The sequence below is a fragment of the Myiozetetes cayanensis genome, unplaced genomic scaffold (assembly GCF_022539395.1).
Source record: "Myiozetetes cayanensis isolate MyiCay16 unplaced genomic scaffold, myiCay2020 scf26, whole genome shotgun sequence".
Taxonomy (NCBI): Eukaryota; Metazoa; Chordata; class Aves; order Passeriformes; family Tyrannidae; genus Myiozetetes; species Myiozetetes cayanensis.
In genome coordinates, this window is record NW_026087477.1 from 2,650,502 (window position 1) to 2,666,615 (window position 16,114).

At 59.3% G+C, this 16,114-nt stretch overlaps 1 protein-coding gene across 1 annotated transcript in view; it reads right to left on the reverse strand.

The window, feature by feature from the left end:
* The window catches only part of DYSF (dysferlin), a 68,352-nt gene extending 53,118 nt beyond the window's left edge, over positions 1-15,234 (reverse strand). Inside the window, 20 exon segments of the mRNA XM_050321026.1 lie at positions 529-642; positions 959-1,074; positions 1,846-1,887; positions 2,757-2,839; positions 2,928-2,971; positions 3,046-3,114; positions 3,612-3,715; positions 3,995-4,121; positions 4,478-4,593; positions 5,015-5,045; positions 5,134-5,184; positions 5,299-5,361; positions 5,468-5,596; positions 6,875-6,980; positions 6,982-7,066; positions 7,155-7,269; positions 7,988-8,093; positions 9,638-9,729; positions 10,690-10,745; positions 15,125-15,234. Coding sequence (XP_050176983.1) covers positions 529-642; positions 959-1,074; positions 1,846-1,887; positions 2,757-2,839; positions 2,928-2,971; positions 3,046-3,114; positions 3,612-3,715; positions 3,995-4,121; positions 4,478-4,593; positions 5,015-5,045; positions 5,134-5,184; positions 5,299-5,361; positions 5,468-5,596; positions 6,875-6,980; positions 6,982-7,066; positions 7,155-7,269; positions 7,988-8,093; positions 9,638-9,729; positions 10,690-10,745; positions 15,125-15,212 — 1,737 coding nt within the window. The 5' untranslated portion in view covers positions 15,213-15,234.
* Positions 15,235-16,114: the final 880 nt, after the last annotated feature.

The following is a 16,114-nucleotide window of genomic DNA, read 5'->3' on the forward strand; positions in this document are numbered from 1 at the left end:
TCCGATGCTCCATGAGACCTTCCAGCCCCTTGCAGGGCCTAAAGGGGCTCCAGGAGAGCTGGAGAGGGACTGGGGACAAGGCATGGAGGGACAGGACAAGGGGGAATAGCTGCCAGAGAGCAGGACTAGATGGGATACTGGGAAGGAATTGCTGGCTGTGAGGGTGGGGAGGCCCTGGCACAGGTTGGGCAGAGAAGCTGCGGCTGCCCCTGGATCCCTGGAAGTGTCCAAGGCCAGGTTGGAGCAACCTGGGCCGGTGGACAGCGGAACTGGATGGAACTGGATGATCTTTCAGGCCCCTCCCAGCCCAAACCATTCCATGATTCCATGTTCCCCATGGTCAGCTCACACCACACATCAGCTCGGATGGATCAATCCTGACACTTTGGAATGGAACTCGGCAGGAGGCACCTCCAGGAGCTCCCCAAACATGGAACCCACCCAGGACCAACTCCCACATCCCTTCCATCGTGTCTCATGTGCCCACAGGGCCGGACACCCCCCAAAACCCCCCGAAAACCCCATTACCTCCACCCTCAGGATGTCATCCGCAGGGATATCCTCCACCTTCTGCTCCATGTGCTCCACCAGCTTGGTCTCCAGCTCCACCAGCATCCTGCCACGGTAGGCAACTCCCTCTCCCTTGGGACAGAGCAGGGAGAAGCGTCAGGATCCCGACGTTCCCTCCCCACGGATCAGCTGCGCCTTTGTTTTTCCAGGAGCTCCGTTGCAGAGGACAGAGAGCGGGCAAAGAAGCTTCAGCGGCTGCTTCCCGGGTGGGAAGTTCCGGGAGCAGAGCGGAGCCGGGAGGTTTGAGGCAGCGGGAATAGCCAAGGAAGAGCAGGAATCACAGGACAGGCTCCTGCTGCCGGAGCCAGGCTGGGTTAGGAGCGGCTGGGCCGGGGCAGGAGCAGCTGCCGGGTTAGTTGAGGCCACGCCGCGGAGAAGCCGCTGTCACCTTTCCCAGGTTGAGGCTCTCGTAGGGATCGGGGAATCCCGTGAATTCCCGGGGGCTCCCGTAGAGGTTGATGTAGCAGGGGCCGAAGGTCGGCAGGAATCCGAGCCCGTCATCCACTGGGAATCACAGGGAGAGGCCATCAGGGGGGCCCAGCCACGGCCACGGGCACCACGTGTGGCTGGAGGCACCAAAATGCTGAGGTTTGTGCCCAGCTGGAGCCCTGCGAGCACTCACCTCAGGCCAGCACACAGACAGGCTGGGGGGGCTGTGTCCCGGGAAAAACGGGAATTCCCAGCCCCAGGAAGGGTCCCCAGGGAAGGGGGGACAGTAAGAGAGGGGGCTTGGACAAGAGTAGGAGTGACAGGGTGAAAGGACACGGCCTCAGACTGCACGAGGGGTGAGTTGAGGTTGGATATCGGGAAAATTCCTTCCTGGAAAGGGCTGTCCAGCCCTGGCACAGCTGCCCAGGGCACTGGAGGTGTCCCCATTCCCACAGGAATTTAAAATCCACGTGGGTGTGGCACTTGGGGACACGGTCAGGGGGTGGCCTCGGCAGTGCTGGGGGAATGGTTGGACTCGATGGATCACAGGGATTTTCCAACCTAACCAGTTCTGTGATTCCACTAAGAGAATCATCCCTTTCCAGGGAACTTTGGGCAGGAATCCTTGGCAGGGCCCTGCCCTGAGCTCCCCAGGCCAACAGGGGCACCCCAAAGGGCAGGGGAGCCCTTTCCCTGCTCCCACAGAGCAGGAGGAGGCCAAGCCGGAGCCATTCCCTTTTCCCAGGGTGCCCAGACTGAACCCAGCTGATCCTCCCCCAGCCCGGACACTGAACCAGTAAAACCAGTCCCGAGCAGCGACCAAACTGGGACGATGAGGGGACGTACGGTCTGAGGCCTTCAGGGGCTTCGAGGGAGCAGGAAACTCATCTGGGGCACAAAGAAAGGCAGAGAGGTCAGGAAAGGCTGGAGGAGGAGCATGGAAAAGGGATGGAGAGGCACAGGGAATGAGGGTGGGTGTTCCTGGACTTTAGTGCCAAGAGACAGGAGAGAGACAGAGAGGGAAAGGGAGAGGCTGTCACATGGAACGATGGAATGGTTTGGGTTGGAAGGGACCTTAAAACCTATCCAGGGACACCTCCCACCAGCCCAGGTTGCTCCAAGCCCATCCAGCCTGGCCATCCCATGTCCCATGGGATGTTCCTGGTGTGGTGAGGGGTCCCGGGGCACCCGAGGTGCCCGAAGGCAGATGGGACATTCCCGGTGGGATCCAGATGCCAAGGAGGCGTTGGCAGCAGGACAGGCTCATGCAGGACGGGGCAGGCTCTGCTCCTGGCCCTCAGCAGCCCCAAAACTGTCCCCCTGGCACAGGTGACAGTGTCACCCAGCCCATCCCTGCCAGCACCTGAGGGTCCTTGGAAAGCCCCTGGGACTGGGGACAGCCCAAGCTGGGTCTGTGAGAGCTGGATCCCACCCTGTGACAGCCCCTAAATCCCTCCCCTCAGGAGGAGCCACCAATGGGGCCACAGGTGGGATGTGGCATCTGCCAGCTCCGGTGACACCACTGCTGTCCCCAACCCCACAGGGGACCGTGGCCACCTCCAGCACTCCTGGGAGGACCAAAGATCTGCCAACCCCCAGACCAGGATGGGGTGACCCCCAGGACCCCATCCCACATGCCCAGGCAGGGACAGTGACAGCCGTGACACCCCCCAAAGCCACCACCAACCTCCAGCCACTCCATGCAGAGCTGCTCCATGACCATGCATCCCAAATCCCAGCCCCCTTCCCACCCTTACCCTCCAGCTCCCCGCCGGGGGCCGAGATCTTGGACATGGCCAGGAAGGCGGTGCCGATGACGTCGTTGTGGGTCAGGCGGTCCCTGGGGCAGGACAGGGGACATTGTCACACTGGGGGTCCCTCTGTGCCCACCCCCTGCTCCGGGCACGGGGAGCCCCCTCCACGCTCACCAGTCGGTCACACGGATCCTCATCCGCTCGCACATGGACGGGAACTGGGAAAAGAGCCGGGAATGGTGAGGGATGGGGGGATCAGGGCCCGGGGGGTCCTGGGGACACCAGTGCTCACCATGGCCGGCACAGTCAGGCACTGGTTCCACTGGGGGTTGGCGTTTTTCTCCAGGATCCTCGAGTAGAGCTGGAGGGGTGGGATGGAGGAGGGAACAGTCAGTGCTGCTCCCACCATTCCGGGAGCTGGGAAGCCTTGGGATCCCCAAAATCCCACCTCCATTCCATGGGTGACACCAGGGAGCTCTGCAGCCCCCTCAGTGCAGGAGGCAGAGGATGCTGTGGGGTGCTCAGGGATCTCCCCAGCTTAGGACCACCAGAATGATGTCCCAAGCCTGTGTTTCCCCCCCACAAATAGTGTTCCCATGGGAAGGGGAGATTTCCAGCCCCTCAGTGCTGCTGTGGCTCAAAGGGCAGCCCGTGGGATCAGCCTCTCCAGACCCCTTTGTGAGGCAACAGCACCAGGAAGAGCCCGGAGAAGAAACTGCTCTGATGGCACCACACGGATCCCAGCACGTCACACACACAGGGATAGGGCTGGGAATGGGGAACAGGGCTGTCCCACTGCCATCCCAGCTCCAAGGATCCCAAGGGACACCCCCCACGCCCCGCCCAGGCAGCACTGACCGTCCTGCCAGCAAAGCTGACTTCCACGAAGGGATCCACCAGGTTCTTCCTGTTGCTCTCGAAGCCGAAGATCTGCCGGACGTTGTCCACCACGGCGTCATCCACTGGCAGGAGGAGGGGACGCTAAAGCCCAAGGAATTCCGGGAGCAGCGCCCACGTGGTCCTGGCTGTCCCACCAGCTTTTCCATCGGGGAGAAGCTCCCCATGCGGATAAAACCAGTCTGCACCAGCAGGAGACCCATCTCCCAGTACAGCACGACTGGCTGGTGTCTGCAAGGTCTTTGGACCAAGACTGTGGATAATTCCCTCCCCTGAGCCCCAGCTCCTCCCTGGAATGCCGCGGTGCCAAGGGATCCGGGGTGCTCCGAAAACCAAACACCTACTTTGGGGCAAATCCTCGGCTTTGAAGATCCTGAGGCAGAACTGGGCCCCCCGCAGGGTGACCCCGGTGGGGCGCAGCAGGTTGGCCTCGATGTCCTCCTTGTCCTCAGACACCTCCTTCTTCTCCAGCTGCAGGGGGACAGGGCAAGGGCAGAGCTCAGCCAGGCTTCCCAACAGTCCTGCAACGAGCAGGAGAACCCCACGAGAGGGGTTGCCCAGGCAGGTGTGGATTCCCCATCCAGGGAAGCATCCAAGGCCAGGCTGGACAGGGCTCGGAGCAGCCTGGGCTAGTGGAAGGTGTCCCTGCCTGTGGAACTGGATCTAAGGTCCCTCCCAGCCCAAACCAGGCTGTGATTCCATGACAAAAAGCAGCACTTTGCCCCCAAAATGGAGGAATATCCAAGCTGCAGCTTCCCTGGGAAGAGATGTGGGGTTTGGCGGCCCAGGGAGGTGGAAGGCCCCACGGGATCCAGGGGGATACTCACAGGAGCTTCATCTCCAGGCCCCAGCACGAAGACGCTGACCTTGAGGTAGCCCTTGGCCCCCGCGGAAAGATCCTCTGGATCGGAGAGCAGGAGCCACTTCCTGAGGAAAGCGTGTTCTGGGGGGGGAAAGAGATGGAGAGCCCTCAGCCATGCTCCAAGGATGCTCTGGGAAGGGGTTTTAGGATAAATACCACATTCCTTTATATAGAACAAGGGAATTTGTCAGCTGGAAGGGATGTGGGAACAGGGAAGGAATAGGTTGCCCACAGGAGCTGTGGCTGCCCCTGGATCCCTGGAAGTGTCCAAGGCCAGGTTAGACGGGGCTTGGAGCAACTTGGAATAGTGGAAGGTGTCCCTGCCCACAGCAGGGGGTGGGACTGGGTGGGATTTGAGGTCGCTTCCCACCCAAACCAGCCTGGGATTCCCTGGTGATGGACACAGGGACACAGCCGGGTTTGTCCATGGAAGAGCCGTGATTTGTGTCCACGTTTCCCAACGTTTGGCCCCTAAAAACAAAAGGGGTTTCCCAAAGCTCACTTGGCTCGGAGTAAACGGATTCCACGTCCATCTGTGGGATAGAAGGGAATTCCAGAGTTCATCCCGTGGGTCAGTGTGGGGGGGAAAAGGGGGAGGGGGAAGGGGAGGGAGCACCATACCCGGAACTCCCCGATCACCGAGTCCGTGCGGAAAGACCGGGAATCCACCACCTGGGGGGCGAGAACACAGGAAAAGGGTCACTCCAGCCCCGATCCGCCCAGGAGGGAGGATCCCACGGCGTGCCCACGTGGGAAGGAGGCGGATCCCAGGGATCCCCCACTCACGGTTATGAAGACGGGGGTGTCAAACAGCTCCGCCGGCGCCTCGAAGACGTTGAAGAAGAAGGTCTGTGGGAAAGAGGGATCGGGCTGGGGGACCTCTCCCAAACCCCAACTCCACAGGACGGAGCCTCCCGGTGCTCCCAGGCGGGGCTGGGGCGGGAATCCCCCTCACCTCGTCAAAGAAGGGGCTGTTCCCCTTGCGGATCCGCGTCCTCTTGGTGTGTCCGGCCGCCGTCACCTTCACCACGGGATGGATGTTGGTCCCGGGGAGCTGCCGGGCCTCGATCACCCGCACCCGGATCTGGGACACGCACGGGGAAAAAGGGATTAAAGACAGCCCAAAAACCCCCCAGAATCCCACCTCGACTGAGGGAAAATACGTCAAATCCCACTGCAGTTTTAAACGTGAAGGTAATTTCAGCTTTGAGAAAGTTAAGGCAATTTTAAGTTCGAAATTTAAATGGAATTTTTAAAAATTTGAGGAGGTTTTACGTTTGAAATTAAATGGATTTTTTTTTCTTTTAAATTTGCATCATTTTAAGTTAGAAATTAAACTGGACTTCTGGGAACTGAATTAAATTTTAAAGTTGGCATTAAGTTTTTAATTTTTAAATTGAATTTTTAAACATTTAGGGCAATTTTAAATTTGAAATAAATTGAATTTTTAAAAATTTACAGCGGTTTTACACTTGAAATGAAATCTAATTTTCTTTTAAATTCGCATCATTTTAAGTTAGAAATTAAATTGGATTTTTAAGAATTGCATTCATTTTCAAAGTTGACATTAAATTGAATTTTTAAAAATGTAAGGCAATTTTAACTTGAAATTTAATTGAATTTTTAAATATTTAAGGTGGTTTTACATTTGAAATTAAATGGAATTTTCTTTTAAATTCACATCATTTTAAGTTAGAAATTAAACTGGATTTTTAAGAACTGAATTAAATTTTAAAGTTGGTATTAAATAAATTTTTAAACATTTAAGGCAATTTTAAATTTGAAATTAAATCAACTTTAAAATTGTAATGCAATTGAACTGCATTAATTGTAATTATTTATTAATTAACACTCCAGGGGCACCTGTGAGGTGCTGAAACCTCCACAGGGACAAACTGAGGGGGTTCTCAAGAGGTTCCAGGGGAGCAGCTCATTCCCATCCCACCATTCCCATCCCAACACCCATTCCCATCCCACCAATCAAACATTTCCATTCCACCAGCCATTCCCATCCCACCCCATCCCACTATCCATCCCCATCCAATCCCACCACCCATTCCCATCCCCCCCACCATTCCCATCCCATCCCACCAACTATTCCTATCCCCCAAACCATTCCCATCCCAGTAACCATTCTCATTTCACCCACCACTCCCATCCCACCACCCACTTCCATCCCATTCCAGCAAGCATTCCCATCCCAACCCTATGGAAGGTTGGGACCCACTGACCCACCACTCATTCCCATCCCACCACCATTCCCATCCCATCCCACCATCCATTCTCATCCCATCTCACCAACCATTCCCATCCCACCCCACTCCATCCCCCATTCCCACCTCACCCACCATTCCCCTCCCACCTGGAAGTCCTGGGGTTTGTTGGACAGGGGTTTTTTGGGAGAGCTCCTGCTCCTCCTGCCGCGCAGGCTGGGCTGGGTGGGGGGTCTGTGGGGCACGCGGGGGCTCCGAGCCGGGGGGGCCCGAGGACGACGACGGCTCCGCCTCATCCCCCGTCACGCCGGGATCCTCCGGCTCCTCCTCTTCAGCCGGCTCTGGCAGGAGGGAGAAGGGACGCAGGGATGTGGGAATGGGGCTTCCCGAGGGGGGGATACCCGGGGAGGTCACCAGGGGGTCTCCTACCTGTGACCGTGTCCAGCTCGGCCGCAGCCGGGGCCGGCTCCGGAGGGGCCGGGGGGGGGAAGAGCGGCACAGCCCCTGGGGGGGGCAGGTAGGACACCTGCAGCAGCAGGAAAGCCTGGGAACAGGGAATGTCGTCACAGAGGGTGGCATAACGGGGGCAAACTGGGAGAACTGGCCTGAAACACTGCTCGGACTGGGCTCAGACTGGGAGCTGCCACTGGCAGGGACAGGGCTCAGACTGGGCTCAAGCTGGGAGGAACAGAGCTCGGACTGGGCTCAAACTGGGAGATGAAACTGGGAGCTGCAGCTGCAGGGACAGGGCTCAAACTGGGCTCAAACTGGCACGACATTGCTTGGACTGGTCTTAAACTGGGACGTGCAACTGGCAGGGACATTGCTTGGACTGGTCTCCAACTGGGAGCTGCCACTGGCAGGGACAGGGCTCAGACTGGTCTGAAACCAGGAGGAACGGTGCTCAGACTGGTCTCAAACTGGGAGGGTCATTGCTCAGACTGGTCTCAAACTCACAGGGACACAGTTTGGACTGGTCTTAAACTGGGAGCTGCAAATGGCAGGGACATTACTTGGACTGGCCGTGCCCTGCCCGTACTGGAGCCACCCTGGGGTCCCCCAGCCCCTCCTGGAGCCACCCTGGGGTCCCCCAGCCCCTCCTGGAGCCACCCTGGTGTCCCCAGCACTCCTGAGCCACCCTGGTGCCCCAGCCTCCTGGAGCCACCCTGGGGTCCCCCAGCCCCTCCTGGAGCCACCCTGGGGTCCCCCAGCCCCTCCTGGAGCCCCCCGTGTCCCCGCCGTGCCGCTGTCCCCGCACTCACCCCGGTGCTCTCCCGGTGCGTGTCCAGCAGCGGGAGGTTGAACGAGGCCGCCAGGCTGGGGGTGCCCAGGACATCCCGGAGGGGCACCCGGCACTCCCCCAGGAACCTGGGAAAGGGGACAGCTCAGCAGGGAAGGGACACCCAAACCCCTCCTGAGCCAGGGAGCTGCTGGAGCAGATCCAGAGGGGGCCATGGATGTGATCCCTCTGCTCTGGAGCCAGGCTGGGAGAGCTGGGGGGGTTCCCCTGGAGAAGAGAAGGCTCCAGGGACACCTCAGAGCCCCTGGCAGGGCCTAAAGGGGCTCCAGGAGAGCTGGAGAGGGACTGGGGACAAGGCATGGAGGGACAGAACACAGGGAATGGCTTCCCACTGGAAAAGGGGACATATAGATGGGACATTTGGAAGAAATCCTTCCCTGTGAGGGTAGAGAGGGACTGGAATGAATTTCCCAGAGAAGCTGTGGCTGCCCCTGGATCCCTGGAAGTGTCCAAGGCCAGGCTGGACCTGGAGCAGCGGGGCTGGGGGGGAGGTGTCAGCCGAGATCTCCTGTCCCGGGATCCAGGACCCTCCTCCCGCCCTCCCCTCACTATTTATAGTCACAGGGAGCTGGATGGCTCCCAAATTCCAGCTCCTTGGCCTCCAGCCCAAGAGCCAGCCCAAGGTTGGCTCCAGCTCTGGAAACGGGATCAGGCCAGGCCATGCTCCCTGTCCCGGCCGGAGCAGGAGCAGGAGCAGGAGCAGGAGCAGGAGCAGGAGCAGCACATTCCCAACCCTCCAAAGCCCAAAAATAAATCCCTTCCTCAATTTTTTCCCATTCCAAACAGCTCTCCCTCCCCACGGAGCCACGCAGGGAGCCAGGCTGGGGCTCCCACAGTGGGATCCCCCCGTTCCAGACACAGCAGGGAGCCCTCTATCCAGGGAATTCCTGAAGTGGGGTCACAGGGGCTGGGGGGGGGAGGAAGGAAGGCGGCAGCTCCAAGGGCTCCACCACCCCTTCCCGGCGCTGCCGGCGCCTCGGGAAAGGAGCTTGGCAGCCACTTCCCACCTCCCGGCCAAGAGCCCGGCACAGGCATCCCCTGAGCATTCCCAGCCCTCCAACGCCGCGATCTCCCCCCACGCTGGGAGCAAAGCAGCCCAGAAATGCTGCTCCGGCCTCCCACTGCCCGGGGAGGGAGCCCGGGAAGAGCCGGCACATCCCGGGGGACATTCCCGCACATCCCAGGGGACATTCCCGCACATCCCGGGGGACATTCCCGCACACCCCGGGGGACATTCCCGCACATCCCAGGGGACATTCCCGCACATCCCGGGGGACATTCCCGCACATCCCGGGGGACATTCCCGCACACCCCGGGGGGACATTCCCGCACATCCCAGGGGACATTCCCGCACACCCCGGGGGGCATTCCCGCACATCCCGGGGGACATTCCCGCACACCCCGGGGGACATTCCCGCACATCCCGGGGGACATTCCCGCGCATCCCGGGGGACATTCCCGCACATCCCGGGGGACATTCCTGCACACCCCGGGGGACATTCCCGCACATCCCGGGGGACATTCCCGCACACCCCGGGGGACATTCCCGCACATCCCACGGCTGGGAGCGGGGTGGGGGGGGATCATTCCCAGCTCCCAGAGCTTCTCCCACCTGTTCCTGCCCACGGTCTCATGGTCTTTGACCACCACGGTGAGCTCGGCTCCGGCATCCAGGGGAACCCCCTTGAGATCCCACTCGAATCCCTGGAAAGGAGAGAGGAGCGGGATCAGCACCAGGATGAGGCACCCCAGGCTTTGCCTCCCAGCTCCCCCCAGCCCAAATTTCCTGGCAGGTCCCAAGGAAAAACCTGCCCTTGGCAAGGGCCTTTTCCTGGCCGTGGATTAACGGGAAGGACCAACCATGGAATCCAGTTCAGCACCACAGCTGGGGCAGTTTTCCCAAAAAATCCCTCTTTTGTTTAAATTTTGGCCCGTGGAAACACAGGACAGGGATGGAAGGAAGAAGGTGCTGGCAAAACTCCTTTTTTTCCCACTAAATCCCCTTTTTCTTTTAAATTTTGGTCCACAGAAACAAAGGACAGGGATGGAAGGGAGAAGGTGCCTGAAAAACTTCTCTTCCATGGGCTTCTTTTCCCACCAAATCCCCTTTTATTTTAAACTTTGGCCCATGAAAATCCAAGTCAGGGTTGGAAGGAAGGAGGTGTTGGAAAAGCTCCCCTTTTTTTCCCACCAAATCCTTTTCTTTTAATTTTGGTCCCTGGAAACACAGGATGGGATTGGAAGAAGGTGCTAGAAAAACTCCTCTTTTTTCCCCACTAAATCCTTTTTTTAAAAATTTTACCCCATGAAAACCCAACTCAGGATTGGAAGGAAGAAGGTGCTTGAAAAACTCCCCTTCCAGAGGTTCATTTTCCCACCAAATCCCTCTTTTTTTTAGGTTTTAGCCAATGAAAACACAGTATTGGAAGGAAGAAGGTGCTGGAAAAATTCCTTTTTTTCCCACTGAATCCTCCTCTTTTTTTAAATTTTGGTCCATGGAAACACAGCACAGGGTTGGAAGGGAAAAGGTGCTGGAAAAACTCCCCTTTTTCCCACTAAATTCCCTTTTTTTTAGAAACTTTGCCCCTGGAAGGCCAGGATGGGGCTGGCAGGGAAAAGGTGCCGCTTTTCCCACCAAAGGCCCCGGGATGGGGACACTCTCACCTCATTCCATATGGGATTTACGTTGTTCTTGATGACCTTTGTCCTCTTCTTCACACCTGGAGGGAGAAACACACGGATCACAGGAGCTTCCTGTGGAGCAGGATCCCAAAATTCCTGGCTCTCAGGACATCCAGGGACTCCTGCAATTCCCAGGAGCAGGATTGGGCCCCATTCCCTGTTCCCAGGTGGGGCTGAGCATCCAGTGACTCCCACAATTCCCAGGAGTAGGGCTGGGCCCATTCCCTACTCCTAGGTTGGACTGAGGATGCAGGGATGGGGTCCAGGACTCCACTTGGATCCCAAACCCTGGAAAACCCATGGAAGTCACCTTGGAGCTGTGCCTCAGTTTCCCCAGGAGCACAGAGGAAGCTCCCAAAGTGTTCCAGGGGCATTTTTGGGATGGGAGTCCCAAACACCCCCTCCCTCCATGAAAACCTCGGGATTGTACCTCAGTTTCCTCACCATCCCACCAAATTCATGGATGGTGCCCTGTCCCCTGGTGGCCCGGGACGGGAGCGGAGCCATCTGGGAATGTCCCATCAGGAGCCTCCCAGAACCCCCATTCCCAGTCCAGGGGGGGCTCCAGCCCTGCCCAGGATCCCCCAAAACCACGACCCCCCTGTCCCCGCTGGAATGTCACGGCATCCCGAGCGGGAGGGACCGGGGGAAGAGGAAAAGGAAGAGCCAAACAATAGCAGTGACTCAAATCCCGGGGGACAGCGGGAAGGGACACCAGGATTTGGCACAGGGGGGGACCGGGAGCCCGGGACACTCCAGAAATTCCCGCTTTTTGGCTATTTCGGCATCAGTAAAAGCACCTTTCCCTATTTGGGATCGGGAAGAGCCTCTGCCCAACCTCCTGGACATGGACACAGCACCTCTGGGAATGTCAACCCTCTTTCCTTCCTCAGCTGGAGATTCATCTCCCTGTTATTGCCCATTCCCACGGCACTCCCAGCCCTGCAATTCCCGCTGCGCTCCGGGATCAGGATTGGGCCAAGCGGAGCTGAGGGATGGGAGGGATCCCAAAGCCAGGGGGACACGGACCAGGAGCACCCCCATTCCCAGCACCCCTCCCGCTCCCCACAGGAAAAGCTGGGGCAGGAATTGCTCGGCCTTTTCCTTGTTTGTTTGGGGTTTTTTTCTAAAAATGGAGATTTTCCACCGGCAGGAAACGGCTTCCAAAAAAAAATATCCCAGGGACATCCTCCAGGGAGAACTTTCGAGATGCAGAGCCCTCCCTCCCTCCCTCCCTTCCCGGGAAATCCATCCCCCGGGAATGGGATAACCCCTCTGAAAGGGATCATCTGTATTAATTCCATCTTAATTAAAATGCAAAGCAAAGCACTCCAAAATCATGGAGGGACAGGGAGAGAATTCCCAGCCCGCTCCTGGGACACACCAGTGCCGAGGGTGGGAGCAAGGGATGCATGGGAGGCAGGGAATGGGGGGGATTCCCCAAGGATTTAGGAGCGGGATGGGGTTCAGCAGCCCCCGGGCTTTGTGGGAAGGGGCTTCCAAAGCAGCCAAAAATCTCCCCAACCCCCCTCCCATCCCAAAGTCGGGGATCCCTCACCTCGGAAGGTCAGGCTGGCCACGGGATCGCTCTGCCTATCCCGCTTTTCCAGGCTCGGGAGGTGGGTGGCCCGTTGGAGCAGCACCCGCAGCATGGCCGGGATGGAGCCGGGAGCGGGCAGGATCCCACCCCCCCATCCCGATCCCCCCCCTTTTCCCGGGCCGGCCCTTCCCGGCGGGAGGAGGCGCCGGGAGGCGGCACAAAAAACGCCTCGGAGCGGCAGCGCCGGAGGGTGGGAAAACCGGGATAATGGGAGGGATGCGGGGAGGGGGCACTGGGGGGCGGGGGAGGCACCGGGATGGGGGATAAATCAGCGGGATCCAGGGATGCTGGAGCCATGAAAGGGAATAAATCAGCGGGATCCAGGGATGCTGGAGCCACAGAGGGGAATAAATCAGCGGGATCCAGGGATGCTCCAGGATCTGGGAGTGGCCAGGCACCAGGACTCAGGGATGCTGAGAACTCCAGGGCTGGCCTGGCTCTGGGATCCAGGGATGCTGCAAAGCCCGGCATGGGAAATAATTCACCGGGATCTGGGGATGCTGCAAGGCCCAAGGATATCCAAGCACCAGGATCCAGGGATGCTGCAATTCCCAGGGATGGTAAATAAATCCCTGGGGCTCAGGGCTGCTGGGAACCCCCAGGATGGTCTGGCACCAGGATCCAGGGATGCTGCAAACCCTGGGAAGGTAAATCACTTCCCTGGAGCCAGGGATGGTAAATAAATCCCCGGAATCCAGGTGATCAGACCTGGGAAATGAAAGCACTGGGACTCAGGCCCGGGATCCAGGTGATCAGACCTGGGAAATGAAAGCACTGGGACTCAGGGATGCCAGGAACTCCCAGGGATGCCTGAACACCAGGATTTGGGATTGCTGGGAGTGCCAGGGATGGAAAGAAATCCCTGGGATCTGGGGATGCTGCAAGGCCTGAGGATGTCCCAGCGTCAGGATCCAGGGATGCTGCAAATCCCAGGAAGGGTAAATTAAATCATGAGGAGCCAGGAATGCTTTGAACCCCAAGGATGGCCTGGCACTGGGATGTGGGAATGCTGCCAGCCCCAGGATGGGAAATAATTCACTGGGATCTGGTAAATAATTCACTGGGATCCAGGGAAGCTGCAAACCCAGGATGGGAAATAGTTCCCTGGGATGCAGGGAAGCTGCAGGTCCCAACCATGGCAAAGTCAACCAGAGTGACTCAGGAATGCTGAGAACCTCCAGGACACATCCCAGGGTGAGAAATAAACCCCCTGGAGCTGGGATGGGAAATGAAGCCCCAGGATCCAGGGAAGCTGCAAGGCCTGGGGATGGGAAATCAAATCACTGGAACCCAGGGATGCTGGAAAGCCCAAGGATGGCCTGGAACCAGGATGTGAGAATGCTGTGAACCCCAGGGATGGTGAATATATCTCTGGGATCAAGGGATGATGAAAGTCCCAGGGATGGGAAATTAAATCCTGAGGACCCAGGACTGCTGCAAATTCCCAGGACAGCCTGGCACTGGGATCCTGGGAAGCTGCAGATCCCAGACAGGGTAAATTTAATAACCAGGGTGACTCAGGAATGCTGAGAACCTCCAGGACACATCCCAAAGTGAGAAATAAACCCCCTGGAGCTGGAATGGGAAATAAAGCCTCAGGATTCAGGAAGCTCCAACCCCCAGGGATGGTAAATTAAATCACTGGAATGCTGCAAACTCCCAGGATGGCCTGGCACTGGGATCCAGGGAAGCTGCAGATCCCAAACATGGTAAACTCCATCATCATGACTCAGGAATGCTGAGAACTTCCAGGACACATCCCAGGATGAGAAATAAACCCCCAGGATCCAGGAAAACTGCGGAGCTGAGGAGGGGCTGGCACTGGGATTTGGGGATGCTGCGAGTCCCGGGGATCCCCCAAACACCGGGATGTGGGGGCTGTGATCCCGGCATGGGAAAGAAATCCCCGGGATCTGGGGATATTCCGAGGCCTGAGGATGACCCAGCACCGGATCTGGGGTCGCTGCCGACCCTGGGGCTGGGAAATCTCCCGGAGCCTGGAATGCTGCGATCCCGCAGGGCACGCAAACCCCGGGAGCTGGGAATGCCGGGAACTGCGGGTGCCCAAGCCCCTGTCCCGGGGGTTCTGGGAATGGGACACCGGGAAGGGACACCCCGGCAGCTGCGGGAGCAGCGGGACACGGGGAGCACCCAAATCCCGGGAAAGGGCCCGCCCCCATCCAGGGAAAAGCAGCACAAAGCCCCGGAGGTGATTACTGGCCCGCCCCGCCCCAAAAAGCTGCTTGTTCACCCCAAAAACGTCCCAGACGAGCTGTGATGTCACCCCCGCCTTGTCCTTTCTGTCACCCCTTTTTTGGGGAGGGGGGGTGGCCCCCAATAGCACTTTTAGGGGGACCTGGGGGTGTCCCCACCCCGGCACCGCCTGTCCCGGAGGGTCCTCAACTCGTGGGACCCCTCCCTGAGCCCACGGGGGTCGCAGGGAAGGGACACACCCTTACCCCCCCCCCAAAATTCGGCATGGCCCCTCCCCCCCCAGGAGCGCAGAGAGGCCAAAAATATCGGCGCTGGTGTCACCGCTCAGCCATGTCCCCCAAAAAGGAACCGGGGGGCTTTAGGGGGTCCCCACGTGTCGGGCGGGGCGTGACAGCGTGGCCGCGCTCACGGTGGGGGTCACAAACTGAGGGGGTGTGAGAAGGGGGGACACACCAGCAGGACCCCCCCATGACTTCCTCCCCGTCCCCGCGGCGGTGGCAGAGCCCGGCGAGAGCAAAACCCCCGGGGCAGCCCCAAACCCCGGGACCCGCCCGGGAGCCTCCCGAGCCCTTCGCCCCCCTCCCCGAGCCCCCGAGCCCCCACCTGCGAAGGCGGCGGAGCAGTACGCGTCGCTGATGTCCGAGTCGGGAGAGCGCAGGTTCTCGGCGCGGAGGAGGAACACGCGGAGCATCGTCCCATCAGCCCCTCGGCCCGGCCCCCAGCCCGCTGACCCCCACTCAAACCCCGGGAACCCCCGGCACCGCCCCCGCCCCGCCTCCCTTAAAGGAAACGGCCCCGGGCAGGGAGACCCGAGGGAGCGGAAAGGGGGTTTTGGGGTGGGACCCCCCCTAAACAAGGGTGGGGGAGCGTCCTCTCTTTGGGGACCCCCCATTGGCCCCAGGGGGGAGCTTGGGGGTCCCCACCCCCTCACTGTGGCTCGGGGGGAGGAATTTGGGGATCCCCACAACCTCATTGTCCCCGGGAGGTCCCCACCCCATCACTGTGACCTGGGGGGGATGTTGGGGTGTCCCCACTCCCCCCACTGTCCCCGAGGGTTATTTGGGGGTCCCCACACCCCCATTGACCCAGGAGAGATTTGGGGGGTCTCCAACCCCCCCACTGTGACATTGGGGGAGAATTTGTGAGTCCTCACACCCCTGTTGTGCTGAGGGGTGCATTTGGGGCTGGGGGGGGCGTCTCCCACCGTGTCCCAGCGGGAGCAGCCGGGAACGGCCCCAACCCCCATCCCCCCCACCCCGGCTATTTTGGGGGGTAATTTTATCCCGGGATTTCCCAGCAATCGGCTCCGGGAGGCCCCTCCCCCAGAGAGGGAAATGGGACCCCCCTTTTTTTCCGTGTCCCCCCTTTCCAGCTCCTCCATCCCCCTTTTCCTTGTGCCCGCTTTGCCTTTATCCCCCACCCCATTCCCCCCTGCCCGGCCCCAAAACCCGGGATCAGCCTTGGAACTGGAACCCTGGGAGCAGCAGAGCCCTGGAATTGGGGGGAAAGGGGAATTTGGGGGAATTGGGGGATTTAGGGGATCTGGGAGAGATTAAAGCCAAGGGCACCCGTGGGAGAAGGGACAGCTCAGCC